Here is a 10,674-nt window from a genome sequence, read left to right as displayed (position 1 = left end):
GGGCGCCGAGATGTCATAGATCCTCGAGGCATCCAACGATGTTTCCTCAGCTCGCTGCTCCGCGGACACGACCCAGCGGCCATATACGATGCTGGCAGTACGTCTTCGCGCCCCTGCCTCGCTCGCTCTCTCTTCGCTAACAATATGTTTCTCTCAGTCGTCGGCACCGCTACACAGGAAGTGAAGCTGAGAGATCGGGCTGTCTTCGTGACGGCGCTATTTACCCTACCCTTCTATCCGCCTCAGATACCGACCCTCCACTCCGCCCATGCGGAGCCTGCGCAGTGCGCATGCGCCCCCGACTGTCTGGTGTTGTACGTCGCACCTTTCCTCTGGTATCTCGCTCTTACTGACGCGCTGTCGGCCAGCCGCTGCTTCCTGAAAGATAGGATGACCTTACACTGGGCAGAAGCACGGGGTGCCCTCAACACTCCTTTCCGACCATCCCCCTACCCGGGCTACACGAATGCCAGGATGCAAGAGATCGTTCAACACGGCGTCATAGTAACCGCTCGATCGACCTCAAGCTCCTGCCCGCCCCTTGCGGCTACGTGTCCCAACCGTCCCCGTTCGCCCACTGCCAACTGTCTAGCGTTGTACGTCGCATCTGTCTTCTTACATCTTGTTCTTACTGACGCGACATTGCCCAGCCGCTGCTTCCTGAAAGATAGGATGACCTTACACTGGACAGACCATCCGACCATGCCCCCACCTCACCCGGGCTACACGAATGCAAGATGCGAGAAGTCTCTCAACACGGCGTCATAGTAACCGCTCGATTGACCTCAAGCTCCTGCCCCGCCCCTCGCGGCTACGTGTCCCACCCGTTCCCGTTCGTACCCTACGTTGTATTCCAGGATCCGAGAGTCCAGTCGTTATTTTCCCAGTCGCCCCACGAGCGCGCCGATTCACGTCTAGACGCTGCCTCGACTATTACGCGTTCCAACTAGTTTCTGTCCGTGCCGCATGTTGTTTACAATGTAGCGCACCGGGACTTGGAATCAAATATGAAAATCTGTTCTCTCACCCTATCCATCGTTTGCACAATATTCGCATTGAGGCGCTTAAGCCATACTATCAGGCCATATCTCACAGCCCTTTCGCAGGAACAGATGGTCAGCTTAATATCATAACGCACATAGTATATTTGTCGTCCTCGGGACACATATCTACTCGCGTGCGACCCCCAGGACAGCGCACGGGTCCGGAAAACTTCCCAATGGGTACTATCGTTGTTCTCGTTCCGACGCTGGACTGTGCGTGTCCCTATCTGTACGCGGCGTGCTGTGAGCTCATTCCGACCCAGACGTGTCAGTACAAAGACCACACGTTACTCGTCGAAGTTTTCCACCTGCTCTGAAAGTTCAAAGAGCCTCTCGAGCAGCCGGAAGCCGTCCGAATCCCTCTGCTGTCCGCTCCACGAATATCGCGACGGCCTCCCCGACTCGAGCGACGGTCTCCGGGTGGTCCTGCCGACGCCGTAGAGGGACGGAAAGAGCGCAAGCAGCGCGCGCGCGACCCGGTCGACGTCGCAGAGCGTGAAGTGGTCGCAGTGCGCGCCGCGCGCGGGGAGCAGGCTGCGCAAGCTCGTCTGCCGTGGGCGGTCGCGGGGCTCGGCGACGCGCGCCTCTAGCGCGGTGAGCTCCGACTCGGACACGTCCGCGGCGGGGATCTCGCAGTAGAACAGGGCGGGGCAGCGCTCGGCGAGTTCGACGAGGGCAGAGAGGGAGGGCCGCGCGACCTGCAGGCCGTACGGGTCCCAGATGGGGGGCTCGGCGGGCTCGAAGGGGACGATGGAGTAGGCAATGACGATACGCTGGAGGTTTGGCCACGAGCGGGCCATCCGTGCGACGTCGGCGTCGGAAACGGACAGAAGCCTGCTCCAGCAGGAGATCTCGACGTACTCGAGGGCGTGCAGTTCGGCGAGCGGCGCGAACATGTCGAAGAGCGCGGCATAGAAGGGGTCGCCCGGGCTTGTATTGAGCGTGTCCCAATTTGTGGTGTTGCTGAGGTCGAGCCGGCGGAGCGACGACGCGTTTTGCTTCCAGGGGAACGCCTGCATTAACGGAGTGACATCGGCTCGAAATACGGGCTGATAGGTGCTGATGCGGACCTCCTGCAGCGAAGTAGAGCTGATGGAAGAGATGATCTGCCCGGCTTGGAACGTTGACGCCGTGAGATGTAGTTTGCGCAGGGCGGGGAAGGCATTGGGGGTGGTGGGAGATGGGTCTTCTAGAGCTGCCATGCTCTGAGCGTTGCTCGAGGTGAATTCATATGATATGTCGAGTTCCTCCAGTTCCTTGAGAGCGCCGAGTTGAGAGGTCATGGACCGACAAGGAAACCAAGACAGGCAGTCGAAGTACAGTGTGTGCAGCCTGGGGAAACGGATGAGTGGCCAGTTTTGGGAGAGCGATCTAACCTCTGAGTAGATGAGCATGTGCTGTACGTTGTCGCACGACCTCGATATCGCCTCCATGTCGTCTAGTATGTGTGTGCTGTAGGCATGCGGCGTCGCGTTGTACACGGATATTGTCGACAAAGCGGGGCCTACGAGGGCACAGAGAAGCTGCGATTGAACGGTGTTTCCGCGGGGTTCATTGAAGGCGATGGACTGAACGGAAGGGAGGATAGGTACCCCAGCGCTCGCATGTAGGAGGAGGGGGATGAACGGCTCGTCGAAAAACGCTGCACGGGTGTTCTTGAGGTTAATACACCGTACCCTGCGGACGCATATCTTCCACCTTTCCCACTCTGCAAAAGATGGCTCTCTTTCGAGAACCTGTTGGGGCATAAAATCGTTAGTACGGCCCCTGCCGTGGTTTACCGCACACACTTCAGCTTCATGAACTTACGTGGTTTGGAATGGGGGAGATATACAGTTGCTCCGCATCGTCAATCTCTGGGGACTCTAGGACTCCAGCGGTCTTGTTAAACCCCGGGAAGGGGTAGAAAAGAGGGTGGAGGCCGGGGTACAGGACTCGCCAAAGTACGCTCGACGCGGGTTCCGCGAAGCTTCTGCAGGTCAAGGCGGCATTTATGAGGGTCTGCCTGCGTAGATACGACTCCCTCGAAAAGCGCTGAGAAGAAATATCGCCGGGCTTCAAGAGGTCTCCATGTGAGAACAGAGCAAGGTGCTCGAAAAGCGCGAAGAGGAGATCGGGGTTTGAGAGCGCGATCGCTGTGGCTGAACTAAGATCCGTGGTCATGATGGGAGTCGTCGAGTCGTTCCTGTCGGCCGCCGCGAGCAAAACTACGCACACGCTGCGCAACTTGTGGTGACGGTACTTAGTGCATGAAGACTCGAACAGCGTGTTCAAGGGGCCGCACATAACGTGTATATGTAGTGTTCCTCCAGGGGCTGCTTATGTTCGCCCGGGTGCTGATATACGCCTGCTACACAGGCGGCGCTACCCGAAGCTTAAGCAGCGATCGCGGCCCGAGGTCCGACAGCATTGTGGCTGAGATGGCCCTCCTCGATCGCGCGTCTGCCTCTCCTCCTTCCCACCACACCTGAGCCCGACTCTCCATCCTCCTACGCTGGATGTCAGATCATGAGGACGCTCAGTCTAAGGCCGCGCAAGGAACAGAGACCCAGGGAACAGAACATGCAGGCGCACACGCAGCCATGCAGCTACTGCCCTTCGACATCATCCACACCCTCCTCGAGTTCACCCCCATCATCGACCTAGTCCACCTCTGCAGCACATGCAAGTCCCTGCGCGCACATCTCAAAAACGATTCGGTCTGGAGACGAGAGTGTCTGTCGTACGGCGTCCGCGACCTCACCTACTTCGGCGGACAGTCCGCTTACTCCGTGTTCGCCCGGCTCCTGCATCCGTACGGGCCCTTGATTGGGCTATGGGCAAACGACGCGCCATTCTATGGCAAGATACTCGAGTTCAGGCTCTTTAACGGGAACGAGACCGAGCAGGGCGGGATCATTGGCGAGGTGTGGACCTCCCCCTCTATGGCACCCGCAGACTCTCCCGCGCCTCCCACCTACGTGCGCGCCGTCAAGCTCAGCTTCGAAAGCGACACGGACACGGACGCCGACGCGAACACAGACTCCGACTCTCCGGATCCATCTCCCGGCGTGCAAGACGCCACCGGCATCGTCAACATCTTCTGCGACCAAGGCACATCCCCACCCTCGCGGCACCGGTCGTCGATAGTGCGGCTCTCCGCGACGAACCTAGGCAAGTTCCTGCAGTTCTACCGCAGGAAGGTAAACCTCCCCGACTTCCCCCCGCACATCTCCCCCTGGTACGACACGCACCGCGCCCTCCCGCACACGCCCGAGCTCCCCGAGACGACCGCGCACCACCGCGAGCTGATCAAGCTCTTCCCCGCCGCGCGCCTCCCCGCCGTCTTCGTCGCGCCGACCGCGGTGCTCAAGCCCGCCGCGATCTCCATCCGCTGCGCGCGGCCCGCCGCGCAGTGCGCCTGCTTCGCGTTGCACGCGACGGCGCTGCCGTTCGCGAATCTCGACGCGCGCACGCCGCGCTACTATCCGCTTAAAAGTGCGATCATACACGGGGCGGACCCTGCGGCGGACGCGTGGTCGGTTGCGGCACTCGATGGGATCTGGTACGGCTCGTATGGGCCGAACGGGACGGAGTGCATCTACCTCGCGCACGATGAGGACCTCGAGACGGTCGAGGCGACGAAGATCACGGGCGACGTGCATGTCCCGCGCGGTTGCGTGAGCTGGATCGTGCACATCCCGCTCGAGAGCCAGCGCGAGACGCTGCAGGGCTACTGGGCTGCCGTCCGCGCAGACGACGTTGTCCCGCGTCGTGTGCTTATGGGACACGGCACTATTGCAGGTCGTGGTTTCACGTGAGTCGTGTGTTGTATGTGTTCCGTAGTACGTACGCTCATCTCACTGCTTGCCTAGGGATATGGCGATTGTCGAGCTTATGGCGGGGGTCATATCTGAAGACCAGATCGACATTTTCTGGACAGAGATCCATGAATTTCGGACTTACAAACGCTACAAAGGTCGTCCATCAACATTGTGAAACTACGAACATTTCTACCTCTTGTGTTGTATTATACCCGCTCCCTGCGCTCTCGCTGTGTACTCTGTTGGTGCGTCACTGTCATATTTCTCTGTGACATCTTCTGACGGCGCCTGTAATAGACCATGTTGTTGTATCCCGGACCCTGTTGTAAACATTATTCAAATTTCTGGGCAATCAGTACTTCTCTCAGGGCGTTACCCTTCTGGCCCACGCCAACCCGAAATGCCTCTCGAAGAGATCGATGTTCCAAAAATTATAGCAGCACGCACCAGCCGCTATGTCCGCGCGTGCCACGCGTAGGGCAACCCACGAAGGGCGCCACGCAGCAGACGGGGACACGCTCCGGATACATCACATCGCCTCGCGCCTCGCAGCCGTACTCCTCGTCCTCAGATAAATGCAACAAGAGATGACGTCAGACCACCCAAACAATTATCCCGAACTCAGCCTCATAAAACCCTCAGAACTCCACATACTGCTTCATTCGCCACCGGGCCCAGCACCATCGGGGTCAATGCGAACACGGGGCAGCACTGCGGCTCGACCCCTCCCGAGCGCTATTCGTGGGACTCATACACGGTGCGACAGTAGTGAGCGGGCGGCACATCGCCAGGCTAGTCGTCGTTTTTCACAGGTATAGATCCAGGGACGTCCCCCGCCGTGTTACATCGACTCGACGCCGCCCCATTGCACACGTGCGACCACTCCGAAGAGCAGCCACCTCGCGTGAGCGACGGTAAGGGTACCATCTCTCGTCACGGCACAGAACGCAAGCGTCCTGCCTGGGACAACGCACAGAGTGCGCGTCCCGGATCCGAGCGATAGAGCACAGCTGCGAGGAAATGCAGGGCGAAGACGTACCGGTTCATAGAAGGGTGTCGCCCTCCGCCGCCCTCCTCATCCTGCCGACCCCCGGCTCAGAATGATTCTACGGGCAGCATCAGCGCGGGGCATAATGCTGGGCGGAGTGTTGCGGCCGATGGCGCCCAGCATGGGCTAGCCTTGTCGTCGCATCGTAACCCAGGGCGGCCATGCGGGACGGCTTGTGCGGGGGGAAAGAGTGGACAGGGGTTATCATTGCCTTTGAGTCGGCTTATATAGGTCAATCTCTCGGAGCCGAGTGAAATGGAAGACAGGAGCGATTGACGTTTCGTGCACGAAGGCGGAACCCCTGAACATCTTCAGTTGCCTATTTTGGGTGGACTCACTTCACGGTCGCGCCACGTGTCCGGAATGTTTTATTGCCCAAGCCTGCGCCATACCACCACCACTAGCTCGTCTAGACTTTCCCCTCAACTTGTAAATCACACAGTATCTGCTTCAGAGAGACCATTGAGCATGCCGGCACTTCAAGGGTTCAGCGACTCCCGCCAACTCCATCGACCACTACTATGTCTCCGATACATGCATACATTCGAAAGTATGAACAGTACGCAAAGCAATATTGGTTCTGCTAGAGAATCTAATGTCCAAAAATTGGTACAGCGACACCCGGTATGCACGTTCCTCACGCTGCGTGCACAGGGCAATCCCACGAAGGGCGCCACACGAAACGCTCGGACGTGTGCTGCCAGGGCTGTCGAAGCGCAAGTCGTCAATCGCCCCTCTTACTCGACTGGATCTCGACAATAAGCATATGCAGCTAACGCGCTGGCAAAACGCACAGCAGCCACCACTCCCCAGTACTAAACGTCGGAACCTGCAGCCTCACCTGACGAGGCTACGCGACTGCCTTAAATCCGACAGTAGCAAAGCTCCCCAGCACCCCATAGCTGGCCGTGGAAGCGACCTGGGGCAGCACGCTAGAGTTCGCTTGGCTTTTGGCAGAGCAGTCGTAACGCCCCGTCGTACACGGTGGTTCGCAGTCGCTTCGACATACTGGGGCTAGTTCTCGTCTGCGCAGACGGCCTTGCCACGGCCTCGCCCCGGTCACTTTGGACTCGGAAGCCGACCGATAAAGCGATATCTACGACGACCACGCACCTCGCCACCCTTGTAGCCTACACTGCAGCGGCCCATCGCAGTCAAACACCGCCCTCCTCACAGTTCGACGTGAATCTTCGGGTGTGCGCCTGCACGAAGCAGGACATCTGGTGTTGAAAGACGACGGTGTCCACCGGCACTGCTTCGCATTCCAAGTGTGCTGGGTGCTCGTATGCTGCCGCCTGATATGGGCCGTGCGCCGTGGCGATGGCTTGTGCGGAGGGCTGTTGCAGCACCGATGGTGATGGGACGAGCGCAAGGTCTGGGAGCGGAAAGGAGACGCCCTATGAGGCATGCCGTAAGTGTAGGTCACTCGCCCACGTTCCCGTGATACCAATATACTTCAAGTTGCAACACGTTCTCCATCCCCCACAGAATTTTCTGACTCTGACGATAGGGAGTCATATTCGATCAGCCACAGTATATGAGTCGTCTCCCCAGCCGAGACATGCTCGCATCACTGGCAGTGCACGCCGTCAGCACCCCGATTGCCACCCGCCGTAGTACGTATAGTACGCATTATATCCGGCCCTACCAATGTCATGCTCATCCTTACTCTCCACCCTCTGTCATCTCCCCTGCCGTACAGCGTGCGTGGCTCTGCTTGACGCCGTCGACTTCAACAACGAGCGACCCTCCGCGACATCATGTCCGAGACACGTCTCGGCTCAGCCGCGGCGGCTGCGCTATCCAACCCTGATCTGCTCTTCGAGCTGTTCGAGCATCTTTCCCCATTCCCACAACTGGACATCGTACAACTTGGAGAGATCCCCTCCGAACGCTTCAAACACTACTCATGGGAGGTATATCGACGCGGGAAGACCCTCGCAAATGCCGCCTTGACTTGCAAAGACTTCACGGAGCCCGCGTCTAGTGTCCTTTGGCGAGTTCTATACCCCGGCCTTCACCCTCTCTTCTATCCTTTCCCGGGATGTCATAAGACTGCGGGGCTCCTAAAGGCTCGCGAAGTTGACGAGTTTTTAAAACTCTCCCCCATCTCAAACCACGTAGGTCTTCAAGGACAACACAGCTATTAATGGGAGGCTGACGTTTATACCTCTAAATAGGTCCTTGAAAGAGAGCCAACTCCTGCGGAGTGGGAGAGGTGGAAAATTTGCGTTCGCAGGGTACGGTGTATAAACCTCAGGAACACCCGTGCAGCGTTTTTCGAAGAGCCGTACATCCCTCTTCTCCTGCATGCGAACGCGGGGGTGCCTATCCTCCCCACTCTCCGGTCCATCATATTCAACGAACCGCGCGGAAATCGCGTTCAAACACGGCTTCTCCATGCTCTTATAAGCCCTACCCTGTCGACTATCTCGGTGTACAATGGGATACTACGACGACCGTTCAGCGCGCACATATTGGACGACTTGAAGGCCATATCGGAATCGTGCGGCGGCATACAGCGCTTGAGCATCCGCGCAGATGCTAGATCGTTCACCCACAATTTGCCCCTGAGCCTCTTCCCCAGATTGCGTATGCTGCATCTTGCGCTCTCGTGGTCTCGTTGTCGATCCATGATCTACGAAGCAGGCGCCCTCAAGAGACTGGAATGCCTATTCCTTTCGTGCGAGACAAGCGCAAAGGAACGCCGAAGTATGTCGGGCATAGGCGGCCAGGTGTATACCGCCAGTGCCTTCCCCGCCCTGCGCACGCTAGAACTCCGAGCGCCACCCCCTCAGGCTGCCGAGATCCTCTCTTCCATCAGCTCGACCTCGCTGCAGGATGTCAACATTAGCAGTAGCCCATCCACCTTCCGGACCGAGGTCCCTGCACTTCTCAATACGTTCCCTTGGAAGCAAAACGCGTCCTCGCTACGCCGGCTCGTCCTTAACCATACCCCGGAGTGGGGAACCATTGGAGTGAACGGCGAGCTCTTCTATGCCGCGTTCTTCAACATCTTCGCGCCCCTCGCTGACCTGCACGCCCTGGAGCACCTGGAGATCGCCTGCTGGAGCAGGGTCCTGTCCATTTCCGACGCCGACGTCGCCCAAATGAGCCGCGCGTGGCCGCACCTCCAACATATCGCTATTGAATATACTGTGGTACCCCCCATACCCACCGAGCCCCCGATTCAGTGGGACCCACACGGCCAAACGGTCGCGCGCCCCTCCCTGCCCGCGCTCGTAAACCTCGCCGAGCGCTGCCCTGCCCTCTTCTACTGCAACATTCTCGCCGCAAGCATGTCCGAGGAGGAGCTCGTCACACTCGAGGCGTATGCCGCCGCCGCGGAGGCGGACAACCGCCCACGGCAGACGAACTTGCGGAACCTCATCCTTGCGTGCGGGGGGCACTGCGACCACTTCGCGCTCCCCGATGCCGACCGGGTCGCGCGTGCGCTGCTCGTGCTCTTCCCGTCGCTCTGTGGCGTGGACCGGGGAGGCATGGCTCGGTGGAAAGTCGACTTGCTAAAGTGGTCCATCTCGGGTACGCCAGTGTCGGAGGAACATCGATGCCAGACGGACGTATTTCGGCTGCTTTTTAGGATTTTTGAGCTGTCTGGACAGGAAATGGATGGCCGTACGTAGGTCTTCAGTACTTGTCACGTTGGTGGCAAGATTTGCGCTAGATCGAACATCATGCAGAAAGATAGACGAGAGTACAGATTTTCATATTTGATTCCAAGTCCCGGTGCGCTACATTGTAAACAACATGCGGCACGGACAGAAACTAGTTGGAACGCGTAACAGTCGAGGCAGCGTCTAGACGTGAATCGGCGCGCTCGTGGGGCGACTGGGAAAATAGCGACTGGACTCTCGGATCCTGGAATACAACGTAGGGTACGAACGGGAACGGGTGGGACACGTAGCCGCGAGGGGCGGGGCAGGAGCTTGAGGTCAATCGAGCGGTTACTATGACGCCGTGTTGAGAGACTTCTCGCATCTTGCATTCGTGTAGCCCGGGTGAGGTGGGGGCATGGTCGGATGGTCTGTCCAGTGTAAGGTCATCCTATCTTTCAGGAAGCAGCGGCTGGGCAATGTCGCGTCAGTAAGAACAAGATGTAAGAAGACAGATGCGACGTACAACGCTAGACAGTTGGCAGTGGGCGGACGGGGACGGTTGGGACACGTAGCCGCGAGGGGCGGGCAGGAGCTTGAGGTCGATCGAGCGGTTACTATGACGCCGAGTTGAACGATCTCTTGCATCCTGGCATTCGTGTAGCCCGGGTAAAGGGAAGGTCGGGAGGGAGTGTTGAGGGCACCCCGTGCTGCTGCCCAGTGTAAGGTCATCCTATCTTTCAGGAAGCAGCGGCTGGCCGATAGCGCGTCAGTGAGAGCGAAATAGCAGAGAAAAAATGCGACGTACAACACCAGACAGTCGGGGGCGCATGCGCACTGCGCAGGCTCCGCATGGGCGGAGTGGAGGGTCGGTATCTGAGGCGGATAGAAGGGTAGGGTAAATAGCGCCGTCACGAAGACAGCCCGATCTCTCAGCTTCACTTCCTGTGTAGCGGTGCCGACGACTGAGAGAAACATATTGTTAGCGAAGAGAGAGCGAGCGAGGCAGGGGCGCGAAGACGTACTGCCAGCATCGTATATGGCCGCTGGGTCGTGTCCGCGGAGCAGCGAGCTGAGGAAACATCGTTGGATGCCCCGAGGATCTATGACATCTCGGCGCCCACCCAGCACCATGCTATACGAGCTACGTGGTGGGCGGCGCCCCA

At 58.6% G+C, this 10,674-nt stretch overlaps 3 protein-coding genes across 3 annotated transcripts; 1 reads left to right on the top strand and 2 right to left on the bottom strand.

Moving 5' to 3' along the window:
• Positions 1 to 1,330: 1,330 nt before the first annotated feature.
• On the bottom strand, positions 1,331 to 3,206 carry TRAVEDRAFT_43001 (uncharacterized protein; the record flags this gene model as incomplete). The annotated part of the gene is made up of 2 exons (XM_008035556.1): positions 1,331 to 2,779; positions 2,853 to 3,206. 2 exons carry the CDS (start codon positions 3,204 to 3,206, stop codon positions 1,331 to 1,333), a joined length of 1,803 nt encoding a protein of 600 aa, XP_008033747.1.
• Positions 3,207 to 3,625: 419 nt separating this feature from the next.
• TRAVEDRAFT_112541 (uncharacterized protein) lies at positions 3,626 to 5,021 on the top strand (the record flags this gene model as incomplete). The annotated part of the gene is made up of 2 exons (XM_008035953.1): positions 3,626 to 4,839; positions 4,898 to 5,021. 2 exons carry the CDS (start codon positions 3,626 to 3,628, stop codon positions 5,019 to 5,021), a joined length of 1,338 nt encoding a protein of 445 aa, XP_008034144.1.
• A 2,832-nt stretch (positions 5,022 to 7,853) lies between these two features.
• On the bottom strand, positions 7,854 to 9,056 carry TRAVEDRAFT_26304 (uncharacterized protein). The gene is made up of 2 exons (XM_008035338.1): positions 8,075 to 9,056; positions 7,854 to 8,014 (listed from the first exon to the last, which is right to left on the bottom strand). Exon 1 carries the CDS (start codon positions 9,032 to 9,034, stop codon positions 8,825 to 8,827), a length of 210 nt encoding a protein of 69 aa, XP_008033529.1. The 5' UTR covers positions 9,035 to 9,056; the 3' UTR covers positions 7,854 to 8,014; positions 8,075 to 8,824.
• Between the last annotated feature and the right edge of the window lie 1,618 nt (positions 9,057 to 10,674).

The sequence above is a fragment of the Trametes versicolor genome, assembly GCF_000271585.1.
Source record: "Trametes versicolor FP-101664 SS1 unplaced genomic scaffold TRAVEscaffold_2, whole genome shotgun sequence".
NCBI lineage: Eukaryota > Fungi > Basidiomycota > Agaricomycetes > Polyporales > Polyporaceae > Trametes > Trametes versicolor.
Note: the sequence above shows the minus strand (reverse complement) of the source record. Positions and strands in the feature narration are given on the sequence as shown.

Excerpts from the sequence above, each read along its gene's own strand:
- TRAVEDRAFT_26304 (XM_008035338.1), bottom strand. The coding sequence starts at position 9,034 with ATGTTGGAGGTGCGGCCACGCGCGGCTCATTTGGGCGACGTCGGCGTC.